Raw genomic sequence first — 20,134 nt, forward strand, 5'->3', positions numbered from 1 at the left:
CGACTCCCAGAAGCAAGGACGCAGCCTGGATCAGCTGCTAACTTGTAATGTGAAAAAAAGATGGAAAGTTCCAGCTTCTAAAATGATATTCCTTATTCCAGCGTTTAAAAGTTTTCCATACATAGGACAATAGTACACAGTCTATGTGTTTCGGACTCACAGATTACAGTCCTCACTCATGACAAATGTGCTCTACAAATGCCACTCCATATGAACCAACCTGCCTCCCATCAAACATTGGGCAGGCTAAGCAGGCTCACCTGGATTAGGCGGTTGGATATTCACCACACTCATTAACCCTTCACCTACAGAAAAAAACAGCATATACAATAAAATAACGTTTTATCCTTGTAAAAGAAAAAATGGCAGTTGTCAGGGGTAACTAATTAATATTGCAAAATCAGATCATATCTCTTGTTTAGACCCCTTGGGACACAGGTGCCCAGTTCATGCTTCCAGAAGGTTTCTCTATTTAGGAGTTTTTTAATGTGATCTCCCACCCTCACTGGTGGAGTAACCCTTTCAATCCCCTGAAAAATTGGATTTTAGAAGCTGGACCTTTCCGTCTTTTTTTTGCATTAGCCCATAATGAGTACAATACAATAATAAAAAAATGCCCCCAAAGTTGGACATAGCCTTTAAACAACAGGGATCTATCAAAGTCTGATCTTCACAACGCGTTTGTGGAAGTGTATCATGGCCCAAACAATGGAGATTTCTGAGGACCTCAGAAGAACGGTTGTTGATGCTCATCAGGTTGGAAAAGGTTACATACACATTTCTAAAGAGTTTAGACACTGCCAATCCACAGTCAGTCAGATTGTGTAGAAATGAAGGAAATTCAAGGCCATTAGTACCATCCCCAGGAGTGGTCAACCAGCAATGTGTGTAATAGTTAAAATGGTCACAAAGGAACCCAAAGTTACCAATAAGCCACTAACATGCTTCTTCACACTGCCTCCTCAGCCAACTGACAGGGAGAAAGAAGGATTTAAGATGAAAAATAACTCATAAATGTGCTATTAGCTAATACACAAGTTATATACAAGAGCCAATACATAATTTTTTATGATAGCCCACGCTGCACTATACAGAAGTTGTTTTTGCTGGAATGCTTCTTTAATATAATTGTAAATGTAGAATGTTTTATTGTATCTGGCTATTTTCAAGAGTACAGTGGCTACACTTGGTAAACCACTAGCCTCTGTCAAAACACAAACATGTAACAGTATTGCAGCTATAAAAACACATACATGAATTAGGTTGGGATTAAGTACTCTACATTCTCTTTTCTAACAGCACACCACAAAAAGGACAGAAAGTGTTTGCCATGGTTTCTGCATGGGCCATACTCTAAGGCCTATTTCACACGGGCGAGATTTCCGCGTGGGTGCAATGCGTGAGGTGAACGCATTGCACCCGCACTGAATCCGGACCCATTCATTTTATGGGGCTGTGCACATGAGCTGAGATTTTCACGCATCATTTGTGCGTTGCATGAAAATCGCAGCATGCTCAATTTTGTGCGTTTTTCATGCAACGCAGGCTCCATAGAAGTGAATGGGGCTGCGTGAAAATCGCAAGCATCTGCAAGCAAGTGCAGATGCGGTGTGATTTTCACGCATGGTTGCTAGGTGACGATCGGGATGGGGACCCAATCCTTATTATTTTCCCTTATAACATTGTTATAAGAAAAAAAAAATAGCATTCTCAATACAGAATGCTAAGTAAAATATGGATTGAGGGATTAAAAATAAAAAAAATAACTTACCTCCTCTTGCACGCGTAGTTGCTGATCTCTTCTTACTTCTTTAATCATGAGCTGCCGGCTAAAGGACCTGTGGTGATGTGGACCATGTTATAAGGGAAAATAATAAAATCTACGCTACAACTAACCCAAACCCGAACTTTATTGAAGAAGTTTGGGTCTGGGTACCACATTCAGTTTTTTCTCACGCGCGTGCAAAACGCATTGCACTCGCGCGGAAAAAACTGAACCACGCAACACAATCGCAGTCAAAATTTACTTAAATTTCCCCGCCACGCACCCGCATCCTATCCGGCCCCAATCCGTAACGCCCGTGTGAAAGAGGCCTAATATATCATGAAACCATAGTGGAGCTTGCTGGCACATCTTTTAAAATAAACTTAAAAAAAATCAACATGGGAGGGAAATTAATGTAAATTGCATTATTGTCTTCCTGGATCTGTTTCACTTTCCCACTTCATCAATTTCAATGTGTATGATATGCAGCATTTTCAAAGCTGTTTGCCAAACTGATAATCTGAATCATTGTGAATATGCAAATACATATTGTAATTTAAACTGCATGCATAATGCATTGATACATAGAATCTATAGTAATTTTTTAATCATTTACACATTACTTATACATTTTTATCTAGATGCATCTAGTGATAAAAGCAAATGCTTGCAAGGTTTCTAGGAAGGCTTTGGAAATTGTGTCACTTAGCCTTAAAGGGCTTCTGTCACCCCACTAAACTGATATTTTTTTTGTGTACTTATAATCCCTATCCTGCGATATTGCTATACCTTATGTTATTAATAATTTTCGTTCAGTAGATTTTGCAAAAAACTTACTTTTATGATATGCTAATTACCTTTCTACCAGCAAGTAGGGCGTCTACTTGCTGGTAGCAGCCGCAGAAAACCGGCCCCTCCTCTTGTTGATTGACAGGGCCAGGCGCGATCTCCTCCTCCAGCTGGCCCTGTCAGCATTTCAAAAATCGCGCGCCTTTGTTGATTTGGCGCAGGCGCTCTGAGATAAGGAGGCTCGCCTCCTCAGCACTCCCTCAGTGCGCCTGCGCCGATGACGTCTTCTCTTTCGGTGTCGGATTTCTGCGGCTGCTACCAGCAAGTAGACGCCCTACTTGCTGGTAAAAAGGTAATTAGCATATCATGAAAGTACATTTTTTGCAAAATCTACTGAACGAAAATTATTAATAACATAAGGTATAGCAATATCGCAGGATAGGGATTATAAGTACACAAAAAAAAAAAATCAGTTTAGTGGGGTGACAGAAGCCCTTTAAATATTATGTGCTATTCCATAGTCAGATTAATATCTGTGCATAAGTTATTATGGCAATAGTAAGCATTCCAGCCATTATTGTACACGTGTGTTTATAAAAGGTTTCCAGTAGCATAGCTATTGCGTGCTTATAGTAGTATATTGTCCTCAAGCTGTGTAAAATCTAAAATTATTGTAATCTGTTAAATAGGCTATTGAAATAATTCTTGAGTGAAGTGAGTAAGCTAATTGATGTGTGAATATAACTTTGAATAACATTCATTAATGTTTTGTGACTCAGGGGTGGATATAGCATATGTGCAACCACCGCAGCTGCACAAGTGGCCATTAGATAAAGGGGTCTATCATGGCAGCCTCCTATCGTCTATTATACTGCATGTAAAGAACTGCACTAAGAAATTTCATAGACATTAATGACACAAAGAGGATGGTCTATGATGAGCTTTTTTTTTAAACTAAGGAGCCCCTTTACTGTTCTTCCACAGGAGTCCTTAATAAGGTGTAAGAGTAATTTGGACACTTTTGCTCAACCCATAGTAAGTAACCTATAGTAATGAGTTATAAGTGCGGTATAATTTATCAAGTGAGTTATTGAGAGAAAAACAAGAACAACCCCTTACATAGAAGAGTAGGAAATCTGTGTTATTCTATGTTTTCAGCTCAAATAGATTAGGCTAAGTTCACATATGCATATGAATTCATGTATTTTGTTCTGGCATATGAATAGAATACCAGAATCATTGGATCTGGCATATGCCAGATACTGTCAACGCTCAATGGGGCCCATTGGCTATAATGGGGTGTGTTGGGTTTCTTGCATGGATACGGGCAGGGGCGGAGTAGGAACCTAAAGTGGCCCTGGAAAATAACCTTGCAGTAGCCCCATGATGTACTGTACCTCCCCAGCAAAACCAAATATTATAGTGCAGCACAAAACACTGCCTCGGCAGCGACAAATACCACAGTGCAGCACAAAATACTGCAGCCTTCACCGCAGTATTCAACCATATCACTGTCCTGAGGATGGTAATATAGTTGAATTCAGGAAAGCACACACTGGTGAGGTGCATTAGCATCTGATGCTTCTAGCATTAACTAATGCACCAGACCAGCGGCCATGATAGGGATTTTAGAGGCCTACCTGCCCATCTTCCCTCTGGGAAATTTCCCTGTAGGGTCTATGGCCAGTCCATTCATGAATACGGGCATTATGCTGGACAAAATACCACTGCATGCATGTAGATAAAAAAATTTAGTTGGAACCTCAGATGTGACCATAGTCTTAAGGCTTAATCATATGTCCATGATGACATCTGTGACAAGATAGTCAGTGGTTCATACGTGAACATATCCATGAAGAATCCGTGTTTGGGCCGTATGTCCGTTTTTTTACCTCTGTGTGTCATCTGTATTCCACGGAAACAGCTAGGCTGAAAATAAATTTCCAGAGCATGTCCTACCAGATGGTATGGGAAAACCACTGACATAACACGGATGCCATAGACTTCAATAGACATGTTTGGTTCGCAACACTAATCAAAGTAGTGCGTGTCTCTGTAGTTTTTCCACTGACTTATGGTTAGTTGAGAGTGATGGATGTGTGAATAAACATATTAATATCAATGAGTTTGTGGAAAACATGGACAGCACAAGTTTGTGATTTTATGACTAAGGCCTTCGTTGAATAAAACAGGAAAGATTTTGCAGATCCACACTAGCTGATGTACAAAGGCAATTGGGTATGATAATGTCTAACAAGTACTGAACACGAAATGTCACTAAACTGAATGATCTGACCCTCAAGCGCCATATACTGAAAGTTCTTCTGACCAGACGCCAAACGAATTGCTCTACTAATCAACTAATCAGCACTTCACTGGAGACCACATACAGAATATCCCTCACAAAGCACTTCTGCTGCCTCACCAAATATTCATTATTTAAGAAATCCCATCCTTCCCCAGAGAATTTAACTCAAAGAAAATCATAAAGCTTTAAATGGTGGAATAATCAGCTAAATAAAAATGTGATTTCAGAACATGCAGATTATTGTCGATCAGAATGTTAGCTTGCTGTGTGCTCATTTGTCATACACCTGGAACTAAAGTTGCAAATGTTATATGTCATGTGTGATACTACTGTGTTGTCACTGTGTCACTACTGCATGCGTGACGTTGATGTCTACACAGTATTCAGTGTGCTACAGTGTGAGATAATATGTAAATGTGCACAATGGAGTAAGGTCAGAATGTAACATAACCTGTCATGTGCGCACACAATAGCTGTAATAAGCTACATTTCTGTTTGGCCAGAAACTAGCCCAGACTGCAGGATGAATTATTATTCGGTTGTATTTATAATGTATGTGTTTGCTGTCTGCTAGGGTTATATTTGAAGATACAAGGATATGCTGAAATCTAGCTGCATAGCCTTCTTTATTCTACAGCCACAATACAAATAGCTCCAAAGTCTAATATTGCAATCAGTGATGAGCAAAGTGTACAGAAATTTAATTCAGCTGCTTCGTCAAATTTACAAAGAAGTACTTTGTCGTGAAGCGCATTTCGTTCTAAGTAGTGGGCGCAATGACGGTGAACGGCGATTGTGCTCTACCCCTCAGAAGCCGTGTTCATCACTGATCTCATCATCTGAGATGAAAAATGAGGGCTTTTAGGGGTTAATCAGTAAAAAAAATATATAATACTCACCTTATCCATTTGAGCACGTAGAGGCTGCCATAGCCATCTTGATTTAAGATCCCATGCGAGATCATGCGCGGTGGGTGATGACGTCATAAGTCCCCGCTCTTGAGATTTTGCAAGGGATTTTCAATCAAGATGGCTATGGCAGCCTCTACATGCTCAAATGGATAAGGTGAGTATTATTTTTTTGTATGAATTCATTTTTAGCTACATTTCAGGGAAAATTGATTTGTTACCATAAAGCACAAGGAAATTTGGCTTCGCAGTGAATCGAATGTTCCCAAAAATTCAGAACGAAGTCCACTTCGGATGCTTCAATTTGCTCAACCCTAATTGTAATGTAGCTCTGTGAGTAGATGTTACTCAGCCTGGTCCTAGAGATTGACACTGGATAAAGAGTGGTCTTCATTCTAAGTCTGTTTCAGGAATGTATGTATTGCTGCAGATGATTTTCAGATTATGGTGGTCCTTGGGAGGATCTCCCCATGGAAATGATGGTGGTCAATGAAGACAAAACAGCAGAACAGAGTGGTTGTGGGATTAACCATGTTGTGGAGCACCGCAACAGGCTGGGATGTGAATCGAAATTGAATACATGTGGTTGTGAAACAAGCCTGGTCTGCTACATGAGAGTTAACTGCAGAGTAAAATAATGGCACATGTAATTAAAGTGGTTGTCCCATGAGAAATATTCTACATTTTTCAAACCAGCACCTGAATCTGAATACTTTTGTAATCGCATTTATTAAAAAAATTTGCATAGCCACTGAGTTATTCCCTGAAATCTATCTACATAGCGCCACCTGCTGTTTGTCCTTTTTCTAAATTCTCTGTCCAGCTCACTGAGGTTGACATTCATGTTCAGTTCCATCCTTAAACTGCCACTAGTTTGCATCAGAAAGAACATGTCCCCTGAGAAAGTGCCCACCCTCTGAGCTGCCAATTTTAAATAAATATAGCAGACCAATTACAACAATAAATGGGGTCATCTCTGGATTCATGTGAGGCATAGGGCTGGTTGTATGTTTGTTAGATACAGACTATCGTTCTATATATCTGATTTTAATTTTGTACATTAATCTGGGATAACCCCTTGAAGGCTCCATTCACATCTATGTCGGAGGCTCTGTTTCTTACAGATTCTGACATATTTGACATCTATTTTTGGCTCTGTTCACATTAAGCCCATTGTTTCTGTTTATAATGGAAACCATGACACAGAACAACATTGATTTATAGTCCTTTGAACACATGCTTGGCTATTACTGACAGTTCCATAGAGATGGAGGGGTGGTTGTGCATGGGCAATGCGCTCTCCATTAATTTCTATTAAACTTCCAATAGAACTCCAATAGAAAATAATGGAGAGCATGTTGCGCATGCTCACTGTACTCTTGTTCACTTTGGGTGCCCCATTCTAGTGTTAAGTGCAGGTTCCAGAGGTGAGAACTGCACCTATCTGATATTGATGACATATCCTATTAATACGCCACCACTGTCTCAGATGACACCATATTTTTATAACTGAGGTGTAACCAGATGTAGAGCTGATCATAAATACTTTGTTTTCCTAATATCCCTAATGATGACCTTTGCTTTCCACCGCTGATTCTCTCTTGTAATTCCAGTTGACTGAATATGTATCGTGAAATTCTTTCATGTGAGAGCAACAGGAGAACGCTATAGAACTGATAAGGTAAGTGTATTTGAAAGTTTAGTAAATGTGTAGAAATGTATATGTACTTCAAAAAGACTTGCCGTAATACAGATCTATTGGTATAATGACTTGCCTATGCATTGAAAATGCACAAACCTCCAAGGTGCCAGGTGACTTCTTAAGACATAACTTGTATTTATGTTAGTCTTTAGTTTTAAGAAACCATAGATTATTGAAGAGACTCTAAGAGTGATCCAGATATGTAATTTATATGTTCTTGTAATTTTAGACCACCTTAAACCATGTGTCCAGTGATGTACAATCGTGGCCAAAAATTTTGAGGATGACACAAATATTAGTTTTCACAAAGTTTGCTGCTAAACTGCTTTTAGATCTTTGTTTCAGTTGTTTCTGTGATGTAGAGAAATATAATTACACGCACTTCATACGTTTCAAAGGCTTTTATCGACAATTACATGACATTTATGCAAAGAGTCAGTAGTTGCAGTGTTGGGCCTTCTTTTTCAGGACCTCTGCAATTCGACTGGGCAGGCTCTCAATCAACTTCTGGGCCAATTCCTGACTGATAGCAACCCATTCTTTCATAATCACTTCTTGGAGTTTGTCAGAATTAGTGGGTTTTTGTTTGTCCACCCGCCTCTTGAGGATTGACCACAAGTTCTCAATGGGATTAAGATCTGGGGAGTTTCCAGGCCATGGACCCAAAATGTCAAAGTTTTGGTCCCCGAGCCAGTTAGTTATCACTTTTGCCTTATGGCACTGTGCTCCATCGTGCTTGAAAATGCATTGTTCTTCACCAAACTGTTGTTGGATTGTTGGATGAAGTTGCTGTTGGAGGGTGTTTTGGTACCATTCTTTATTCATGGCTGTGTTTTTGGGCAAAATTGTGAGTGAGCCCACTCCCTTGGATGAGAAGCAACCCTACACATGAATGGTCTCAGGATGCTTTAATGTTGGCATGACACAGGACTGATGGTAGCGCTCACCTTTTCTTCTCCGGACAAGCCTTTTTCCTGATGCCCCAAACAATCGGAAAGAGGCTTCACCGGAGAATATGACTTTGCCCCAGTCCTCAGCAGTCCATTAACCATATTTTCTGCAGAATATCAATCTGTCTCTAATGGTTTTTTTTGGAGAGAAGTGGCTTCTTTGCTGCCTTCTTGACACCAGGCCATCTTCCAAAAGTCTTCGCCTCACTGTGCGTGCAGATGAGCTCACACCTGCCTGCTGCCATTTGTGAGCAAGCTCTGCACTGGTGGCACTCCAATCCCGCAGCTTAATCCTCTTTAGAAGACGATCCTGGCGCTTGCTGGACTTTCTTGGACCCCCTGAATCCTTCTTAACAAGAATTGTACCTCTTTCCTTGAAGTTCTTCATGATCCTATAAATTGTTGATTGAGGTGCACTCTTAGTAGCCACAATATCCTTGCCTGTGAAGCCATTTTTATGCAATGCAATGATGGCTGCACGCGTTTCTTTGCAGGTCACCATGGTTAACAATGGAAGAACAATGATTTCAAGCATCACCCTCCTTTTAACAGGTCAAGTCTGCCATTTTTACCCAATCAGCCTGACATAATGATCTCCAGCCTTGTGCTCGTGAACATTCTCGCCTGAGTTAGCAAGACGATTACTGAAATGATCTGAGCAGGTCCTTTAATGACAGCAATGAAATGCAGTGGAAAGTTTTTTTGGGGATTAAGTTCATTTTCATGGCAAAGAAGGACTATGCAATTCATCTGATCACTCTTCATAACATTCAGGAGTATATGCAAATTGCTATTATAAAAACTTAAGCAGCAACTTTTCCAATTTCCAATATTTATGTAATTGTCAAAACTTTTGGCCATGACTGTACACTGTAGTACATCATATTTTGACATAATAAAGTACTCCCTGGCTTTGGTAAATAAGGTAGAACAGTGCACATCAGATGAGCGATTAAGGAGCTTAACCACTTCAAGACCAGGTCATTTACCCTCCTTCCAGGCCAGGCACATTTTCAATTTTTTCAGTACATGTGCCTTTCAAAACAGCTACTTTTTCTGTTCAGTTATATAAATATTTTTTTTATTTTGTCTTGATTTTATTTTTTATATCCTTTGTGCCCCCCCTCCCCCACATGGTTATACAAGACCTTTGGTGGAGATTTAACCTAAAAATGTTTAATTTATTGCTAATTTCTTTTGTAACAAGGGCTGACATAGTAGCCTAATTTACAGGGAAAATAGAGCCCTCAGAGGGGTTGCACAGCTCTGTACAATCTCACTGCAAAGATGATCTGGGTCTGCAAAGACCCAGCAGCTCACACAGGCGTCTAGCCCCTGGTAATCACATGGCTGCTGTGACCACAGCAATTTAACAACTTATATGTGGCAGAAAAAATGAACCACAAAGCTGGAATTTTTCCCCCCATTTTCTTTCACTTTTTCTAGTAGAATATGTGGAAATGCATATGTACTTCAAACTTTCCATAATACAGATCTATTAGTATAATGACATGCCTATGTATTAAAAATTGACAAACTTCCAGGGTGACCTCTTAAGCCATAACTGTTAGCCTTTAGTTTTAAGAAACTATAGATTAGTGATGAGTCTTAGAGTGATCCAGATAAGTAATGTATGTGTTCTATAATGTGTTCTTGGAATTTTTAAACACCTTAGACCCTAACATTTTACCTTAATAAAGTATTCCCTGGCTAGGGAACTGGGTAAACTAGGTAGAACAACATCATCTCACTGTTCAGAAGATCATTGGTGAGATATTTTTACCAACTCTTATATGGACACACATATACTCATACTTGTCAACAATTCAGCATTTCAGGCACTCTTGTCTGTTCCATGGTTGATGGACAACAGGATGACGAGCAATGTTTATAATGCAACTTCTCACCTCCACATTTATAACTGGTGAATGAATGCTACGTGCATCTCTCTAATATCTCCTTTATCCTACCTTATTTTATCAGCATAAAAAGCTTTATGCTCTCAAATTTTCTCTCTCGCATGCATGAATAATGCAACAGGGTGAAAGAAAAAGCTTCTTGTTATTATATGTTAATGACAGCTTAATAGCAAAGATTAAAATGTCCCCCCCTCGTAGTTAGGTTAGGGCCAACCAGACCCAAATACTTAGGGGGAGATTTATCAGGTCTATACCAGTTTTGTGGCATAAAAATGTCACAAGCAATGTCTGTGTGTGACATTTGGTCAAATTGTGCGACATTTTGTGAGCCTTTCAACTTTCAGGATATGAGTGAAAAGTAGGCCAGGATTAATTAGAACATCTTTAAGTCTCATTTGTGATGTGTAACTTTTTAAAAAGTTACAAAAAAAGTCACATCTCCATGCCTGGCAACTCCCTGATGTACTTTTACAGACACTTGCCAAATATATTATAACTGTGCACTATTTCATAAATTTGGCACAACCTCCTAAAGCAAAGACAGACTTAGAACTGACACCAAAATCACCGGAACTAATACATTTACTAATATTTTATTATCAAAGAAAATGAAATATTCTCAGCAACCAAATACTAAAGGCTATCACTAGCTGTCTCTGGGCCCTCTGTCCCCCCAGGAGCCCAATAACTACTGCATGAATTGCCTTTTTGATATGGTACTCCAAGACAATCAACTATGGACTTTTAGAGACTTTTATGCTACACTATTTAGTTTCTCCTCCCATGATACACTCTTTGTGTAACTTTTTCCTTCATTCCGTATAATTATATCACTGCCATCTTTACTTTTGTTTTGTAAAAAAAATAAAAATATTAAGAAAAAATCCTTTGTGACTTTTGAAAGATGTTCTACAGTGTGTTCTCAAGTATATCATTCTTGGCACAATTTCACTTCAGATTGCTTGGAAATCATTGCAATAAGCTGCTTACATCTATGAAAAGGCAAACAAGCATGTTACTCTTGTGAGTAGTTTAGCAATGTAGTATTTAGGAAGGTCGCAATCATTTTATCATTGAGCAGAACAGCTTTTTTTTAAAAACAAATTAAAATTTAATTGAGGTAGTTATAAAGCTTCAAATAGGAGAATATCGTATTACATTGGAGCAGGGCTAAAATAAATTTGCCTGGAGGATATATTTTATTTTTTAACAGTTTTAAAGTTAAGTACAGTTTAATACCATTTGAGTTATACCTCAAAAGTTTTGTTCCAAAACCATGGCTTTTAACTGGGGTTATATTTAGTGTCCATGAAAACCTACCTAAATCCTTAAAAAGTAATGCTAACTAGCAAGCTGAAAAAATCAAGACGTTCTATATTTAAGATTTAGAAATCCATTGGATTATAGTAATAGATTTTAGATGTGACAAATGTTTTGGCTACTGCACTAAATTTACTTTTGGCTTCACTGCATTTTAGAAAGGCATTGTTCCAAGACTTTTATTACTCTCAATCAGATAGGTCATAAAAGTAAGTTAGGTGGGGACAGGGTCATTCTCATTCACAGTGAATACCAGCATCTGTAACAGCCAAATGTGCTCATAAATCCTATTAATCTCCATGGAGAGGTACTGCACATGCTCTTCCTACTCTTCAGTCAAAAATTGGAATTTGGACCCTTTCAGCAAGAGTTGGTTGCAGTGGCTGGTCCCCCATCTAACTTTTTTCAAAGGGCTTGACAAATAACTTAATACAACTAGCATTATAGTTGAAATAGTTGAATTAAATAAGCTTATGACGTGAATTAAAACATTTTTCTCACTACTACTGAGGTGGTGTGGAAGTAAGGGGAATGTATGTGGTGAAATATTACAAACTTGACTAATGTGAGAGATTTGTCACTAAATAATATGAGTCAGTTGAGTATTAGGCTGGCCATACACATTAGATTGCTGTCAGCCAAACACTTGCTCGACCAGTGGTTTCTCCTGAACCCAAACAGATGAACAATCATCTTGGCCAAAAATGCATGTGCCCTGAATATGGAGAAAGATGCTGGAAGAAAACTCTGATAGTGGCTTATCGCTTCAAGAATTAGAAAGGATAGGGTAGTTGATTTTTAATGGTTGGATCCATATTTCCCCTCACACCTGCCATCAGGGAAGAGGCAGGATTTATCTGTACACGTTAGATGGATGGCTGGACCTGCTGAAATTGGCAGGTTCTCTCGACATTAATCTATTTAATGTGTATGGCTACCTTTACTTTCACCCATTTATAGCTTTTTTTAATTGCATACAAGAAAGCGATCTCATGGTATAGTAACAGATCACTGCTTATAAAGGACAAACAACTGGTACACAGGCACAGAGTCTAACAAATAGTCTGGACACTATATATTTATAGAGCCAAACTGCAATAGAAATTCCAGTCACAAATTTCTATTTCATTAGAAGGAGTTTTAGTTTTCCCTTCTGGCTACTTAAAATCTAAGCAATTTGCAAATTAACTAAACCCCTTGCTAAAAAATTCACACACTGAGTCATTTCAGTGATCATACTGTATAAGCATATACAGAAAGCAGCTGCAATGTATACTGCTCACTATTACTTCATTATAGTCCCTAAAAATCATAACCAAAGAGTCCTGTAACATTATCTCCAAACCTAGACAAAAGATGAAGAAATCCAGCTTCTGAAAAATGTGTCACTTTATTCCAACATTAAAATTTCCACATACAGTAAAAAACATACAGGTTATCTCCAAACCTACTCTTTTCTCCATGCTTTATGTACATTCCTTTAACATAAAACTAGTTTATGTTTTAAATTATGTGGACGACAAAGTATATTTTTTGTCCCTAAATAATTAGTAATTCAGTCTGATATGAAACACGAGTAAAATGAGCTAGTAAGTTATAGCATATTTACTTACAGTTCACGCCAATAATCCAAGCTAGAGAAATCAGGAATCCTGGTAGCATATTTGTGAATCAGTAGGTAGTGAATAGAAAGAAGCCTGTCTGTTCGGAAGGCAGATCAATCGGTGGATTTAGTATCCAATATTTCAGACTGCAGCACCAAGAGCTCGCATGAAATGTGCTTCCCTCCCTCTCCAGCCTCCTCTGGTTCTGTTTGTTCAGCTACCTCTATTCCTTGTCTCTTCTCTGACCCTACTGCACACACACAGCAAAGTGAATGAAAGAAGAGAAGAGAGGGGAGGAGATGAGGGGAATGCCAGAGTAATGTGGAGAAAGATTTTTCTTATTTATGGTCTGTACTGTGAAAGTTGCAAATTAAGTACCATACAGACAGTATCATTTTAGAGGTTTGTAACGTCTTCTTAGAAATTGAAAGAGGTTTCCTGTCAACTGAAATAATTGGTTAACTTGAATTAAATGGGCTCTCTCATCTCAGACATTAATGATATTTCACTAGAATATGCCACCGATGTTAGGTGTGGGTCTCACCTCTCGGACACTTCCATCTCCAGAATGGACCACAAAAACTGAAGGTGAGCACACTGTGCAAGCGCGGCCACCCTCCATTCTCCAGTATAAGACTCCTGAAGATAGCTGAGGGCTCTCATTTAGCTATTTTCAGAACTTTTACAAGAGTATGTGCGGTGTGCTCTCCTTTACTTTTGAAGGGCCCCGTTCTAGAGATAGGTGCAGGTCCTCCACTTATCTGACACTGGTGAGATATCCTAGCGAATTCATCCAGAAAAATCAGATCCTGGCTCAAAATGCCACAGTATATGAAAGAGGTAACTGCAGCATTCTCCCGGTTAAAGCAAATAGTGTTTTTTCTAACAACCAGCATCAAACATAGTGATGTTTCAACTCAAGCAAGTCTTGATAATGTAAATGGTGCTAAAACTATAATGGTGCTTTTCTTCATTTATATCTCCTAAAACTGTTTCTACTAGTACCTCACCATTCAAAACAAGGAGATACTGGTATAAAATCGAAAAAAAGGAAATCACCATATAAAATTCTAGGTTGTCAGTCAGTGTCACGACCCTTGGACATGGTCGTGACTCTTAGAGCCGCATGCAGTTGCCAGCGGCCAGGTTGGTTGTTTACCACAGGTGAGGGCTGTTAGTTGGTAGCCTCACGTGCGGTTGCCGCTGGCAACGTGGTGTTATTGGCAGTGTAGCAGCCTGAGCTTGTTGCTAGGCGGCTCACTGTCAATGCATGCGGTTGCCTCGGGCAACGTGTGTTTATGTGTGCACATTCCCTGTTTGGTGTGCACAGGGTTTGAGCTGTATGCACTTCCCCTTTAAGTTGATGTTTTCCCTTCCCTGGTGTTGGAAGGGTTAACTTCCTTCCTAGGTGTGTCTAGTAGGTGTGGTGGGTGTGACCTCAGGCCTCCTTATATGTTGGTGTGGTGGAGCCTGAAGGTCAGTTTGATTTTGTTGTCAGCTTGGTGTGGAGCTCTGCTCCTGGGCTGCTTGGGATTATATCTGTGTGAGTCACCCTTATTTATTATTATTATTATGTCACGGTGGGGAGTGGGGAAAACCCCCCACCGTGCAATAGCTGAGGCTGCAACGCCAGATAGCAAGGAACAGGGAGCAGGTCACCTCCTAACGTAACCCTGAGCTCTCCCTAGACTCCTAGCGCATGAGCCGCCTCAGAAGCTAAGGGGGCCCATGATCACCAACCTAGGACCCTGCTATCCCTGCTAGGTGTGTCTGGTAGGTGTGGTGGGTGTGACCTCAGGCCTCCTTATACAAGCTGTACACTGACTAGTTTACATTGTATAAAAGGGTCATGAGTAAGGGCTGTAACTTTTCTGCTGCCTGAAATGCGTAGACCAACATTCGCTGTACCTGGATGCTTTTAAACTTTATATGAAATAAAGTGTTACTGATACAAGAAAGGCTGGACAAACCTCTTCTTTATTCCATGAAAAGATAAAATCAAATATTTACAAACATGTGAGGGGTGTACTCACTTTTGTGAGATCCTGTATATTAGTATATCACTTGCTTGTTTTCTTGCAGATGTTTCCATAAAATCACATTTTATTAGGTGAAGAGCTGGAGTCCTCTCACTGATGTGTGTACATTCTAGAGATCTTAGGCCCAGTAATAAGGAGAAAGCTGCAAATCAGCTGTGCGAAAACAACAGTGCCATCACTTTATGCTGTCCCAAGATAGGCAACATAAACCTAGTGACAGATTCCCTTTCTGATCCCTTCTATGATACTTCCTTCTCAATAACTAGGGTTCTAAATAGGCTCCCAAAAGCATGTGGGAAAAGGTGTTATGGTCAGATGAAACCAAGGTTGAACCTTTTGGCCATAATTCCAAAAGTTATGTTTGGCGCAAAAACAACATTGCACATCACCAAAAGAACACCAGACCCACAGTGAAGCATGGTGGTGGCAGCATCATGCTTTGGGGCTAGACTTAGGCTTAGTTAAGCTAGAGGGAATTATGAACAGTTCCAAATACCAGTCAATATTGACACAAAACCTTCAGGCTTCTGCTAGAAATCTGAACATGAATAGGAACTTCATCTTTCAGCATGACAGCGACCCAAAGCATACATCCAAAACAACAAAAGAATGGCTTTACCAGAAGAGCATTAAAGTTTTAGAATGGCCCAGCCAGAGCTCAGACCTGAATCTGATTGAAAATCTGTGGGGTGATCTGAAGAGGGCTGTGCACAGAAGATGCCATCGCAATCTGACAGATTTGGAGTGTTTTTGCAAAGAAGAGTGGGCAAATCTTGCCAAGTCAAAATGTGCCATGCCGATAAACTCATTCCCAAAATGACTGAGTGCTGTAATAAAATCAAAAGGTGCTTCAACAAAGTATTAGTTTACGTGTGTGTACACTTATGCAACCATATTATTTAATTTTTATGTTTTTTCTTCCCTCTAACTAAAAGATTTCAGTTTGTTTTTCAATTGAGTTGTACGGTTTATAGGTCACATTAAAGGTGGAAAAAGTTCTGAAATGATTTATCTTTGTCTAATTTATAAATATTTAAATCACCCCCTTTCTATATATTATGAATAACAATAAACAATAAAAAAAAAAAATATAATAATAGGTATTGCCATGTCACAAAATGCCCTTAATATTAAAATAAAAAAAAATTCCTGTACGGTGAGCACTGTAATGGGGGGAAAAAAATCTAAATTGCTGATTTGTCTTTTTTTTTGTCACTTTACCTCCCATAAAAATTGAATAAAAGGTAATCAAACAGTTATACACACTTCAAAATGCTATCAATAAAAACTACAGACTACCCTGCAAAAATGAGCCCTCACAAAACTCCGTAGATGTAAATATAAAAAAGTTTGAATTTAAAAAGTTAGAGACAGAATATGGCAATGCAAAGAAAAAAACATTTTATTCAAAGGTTTTATTTTTTAATGTATTAAAAAACAAGAAAAACTATATAAATGTGGCATTGCTGCAATCGTTTTGACCAGCAGAATGAAGGTAACAGGTCAGTTTTACCGCTTAGGGTATGCTGTAAAAACAAAACCCATGAAACTGTGGCAAAGTTGCGTTTTTTATAGAAAGCTTCATATGGTACAAAAGAAATAAAAGCAATTCTCCATTTTCCTCAGAAGCTTTATTAAACTGTAGGTTGACCTTTAACATTTAAAGCGATTCTCTAATATATTTCCCCTCACTTTCTATACGAGCCTGAGCTCATAATAAAACAGGGCAAATAAAATTTGAAGAAGTTTATTTTCAGTCTAATAGCAATCACAATCTGTATTATGATTATTATGTTCTCAATTCCAATAGGCAAATTAGGGAATATATATATTTATATTTACTGTATATATACAGTTTCCTAATATAATTCTGTTTTATGACCTAAAAGATGCTATATTCCATTTTTCAGCCCTGCAATCTGTGACTTCTCCATGCTCACGCCCAGTGTAAAAAAGGGGCTGTGATGTGGGCTGGGAAGGCCCATCTCACTTATCATTTTCCAGGCCTGGAAAATGTTCTAAATCTACGCCAGCAAGTAAGCTGATGTAGATTGACTGGCGATGGATGTATCGAAGTTATGTAGAGGCTTGCACCTCTACATAACTTCAGCAGATCCACCGCCAGCGCAGGGGTTATTAAGACCGGTGTCTAAAATTCTGGTCTGAAATGATTCGCATAATCTATGTGCTTTATTAGGATATAAAGAGATCAGAGCGGTGTTTACTTTCTCCTTCCCCCTGTATAAGCCATAGTGGATAATATCTTGGTATCACCAGCAACTAGTCATTAGAATGGCAAGCAAATGTAAAAATATACTATGCAGAACTTAATCACCTAAATGGAAGTACATTTATTATTCAAAAGTCGAAAGTCGGTTGCTGTGGGCCGCTATTCCCCTGCTTACCACTGCGGTCCTGGGCACCATGTTCAGCTGTAATCTGCGGCCAGTGCTTCCCATTCACCGCTGCAGTCCTGGGCTCTGTCTGTGTAGGTACTGTTGTTCTGGGATCCCATCCACAGTTTCCTGGCCACAGCATGCTTGCTGCTTGTTTCCTGCAGCACTTCCTTAAGGGCCAACGCAGGTTACTGCCTGTGCTTTATGGGTTAGGTCATGTGACCTCACTGACCAATCCTAGCCCTCCTGCACATATAAAACTGGCTCAGCCCCCTTCCCAGATGCCTCAGTGTCAATGTCCTTGTGTCCTGCTAAAGTTCCTAATTTCTGCTTGTGTTCCTGTGTTCCTGACTCGTACTTGTGTTCCTGGATTCTGCTACCCATTTGATCCCTGCCTTCTTGCCTTGACTCTCCTATTGCCGACCCGGATTTCCTGACCTGTACCTATGCCGCCTGCCCTGACCTTGTGTCTGTCTGACTTCGCTTCTGCCTCATCCTTCGGTCCTGCACTGTTGCTCATGGTACTGACTCAGCCTGCTGACAATGCCTCTACCTCTGGTACCTTTCTCAGATACCTCCTGTTCTGCCAGCACCAGCTGCCTCGTGTGCCTTTCCTTCTCAAGAGGTACCAACCTGGTGTTCCCCTCAGGAAAGTCTATCCCCACCCTCATGGGTACTGTGAAGATCAAAAGGTTCACTTAGACAATGCTCTTAGAGGAGGTAGGACACGTGGCACAAGTGAGTTCACAGCCGCTGGTTCTTGACAGAGATCATATTTACACATGGTGCCACTCGATGCACTGTTTTGTATCCTTTTAAATATACTTTTAAGACTTGTGTTAAAATCTGATATAGTTTTATGTCAAATGTTTGCAGAATTATAGAACATTTTTAAAGCTTCATAAACATTTGAGCACCACTGTATATTAATCCTTAGGATACCAGAGGTTTTTTCATTTCTGCGTTTTCACTGTTCTTCTCTATCTTCCTTGAACTTTTTTTATTGTTCTGCTCACATAGCTGAATGAGAGCTTATTTTGTGTGGGACAAGTTGTACTTTCTAATGCCACCATTTAATATGGCATACAATGTAGTGGGAAGCAGGGAAAAATTCCAAATGAGGTTGAATTGGAAAAAGACAATTCTTCCACCGTTATATGGGTTTTGTTCCCACAGTGTTCTGACCTGTGCTCTTCATTCTCTGAGTCAGTACGATTACAACCAAACCACATATGTATAGGTTTTTATGTCTAAATAATATAAAAATAAATTGAAACTTTGAAAAAATATATTTTTTTACATCACCATATTCTGACCCCCATAACTTTTTTTATAGTTATATCTACTGAGCTGTTTAGGGGCTCATTTTTGCATGGCAGTCTGTAGTTTTTATTGATACCTTTTTGGAGTGTGTGACTTTTTGATCACATTCTATTACAGTTTTTTGGGTAAGAGAAATGATGAAAAAATGGCAAATTGGCCATTTTGACCCTTTTTTCTGTTACACCATTCACAGAATCAAAAAAATATTTTTATATTTTAATAGGATGGGTGTTTTTATTTGTGGTGATATACCATGATGTTTATATTTTTCATTATTTATGTATTTATTGTTTATTCTATGGAAAGGGGGGGTGATTTAAACTTTAGATTTTTTTCCAATTTTTTATATATTTTAACATTTTGCTTTACTTTTTATGATTTTGAAGCTCGGATTTGCCTACAAATATCAATAAAAAAATTTAATTCTGAACAATCATGGAGTTTTTTTAAATTCATTTTTTGTACATAATTGCTCATTTATTATGTTGGCCAAAATAAGAATTGCAACTTCAATGCCCTGGGTCTCTTCAGAGAGACCCAGCGCATTAAAATTAATTACCGGCATCCTCATTGGCCACAGAGGATGCCAGTAGAAAAGCCCAGAAGCTCAACCTTTTGTTTTTTCACCTTTTAGATGTCATGATCTCACTTGATCAAGGCATCTAAAGGCTTTAATGACCACAATCGGCATTATTGCCGGTCACATTCATTAGCCGCGGGTCTCTACTGTTTGCGCTTTGCTCCAGCACTGTATATGTTCAGTGTTGGTAGTAAAGGGGTTAAAAATAACTGGAACGACAGTTACACTTTAAGTGCACCCTTTAATATATGTCAGTTGGGTGCATTATATTGCAATTTCATGTCCAATTTACAATATAAAGAAATATGAAACAATATGCAGATTAGGGAGACGAGGAACTTTATTTCTTTTAGAGATGTTATAAGAGTTTTTTATACAGAATTTATATATATTTATGTTTCTTTTTATTTTACTTCTCTTTCATAATTAATTCATCTGAATAAAAATAGGTATTTCAATGTGTGTACATGCTTTTATTCCTCTATATTTCCTATATATGATTTGTATTTAGCAGAAATAACTGATTGTTTC

At 38.9% G+C, this 20,134-nt stretch overlaps 1 protein-coding gene across 1 annotated transcript in view; it reads right to left on the minus strand.

Annotated features, from left to right (window-relative positions):
• The window catches only part of RXFP1 (relaxin family peptide receptor 1), a 433,898-nt gene extending 420,519 nt beyond the window's left edge, over nucleotides 1–13,379 (minus strand). Inside the window, exon 1 of the mRNA XM_044297992.1 lies at nucleotides 13,275–13,379. Coding sequence (XP_044153927.1) covers nucleotides 13,275–13,323 — 49 coding nt within the window. The 5' untranslated portion in view covers nucleotides 13,324–13,379. The remainder of the gene's footprint in view (nucleotides 1–13,274) is intronic.
• Between the last annotated feature and the right edge of the window lie 6,755 nt (nucleotides 13,380–20,134).

Source organism: Bufo gargarizans, chromosome 1 (assembly GCF_014858855.1).
Source record: "Bufo gargarizans isolate SCDJY-AF-19 chromosome 1, ASM1485885v1, whole genome shotgun sequence".
In the NCBI taxonomy this organism is placed as follows: Eukaryota; Metazoa; Chordata; class Amphibia; order Anura; family Bufonidae; genus Bufo; species Bufo gargarizans.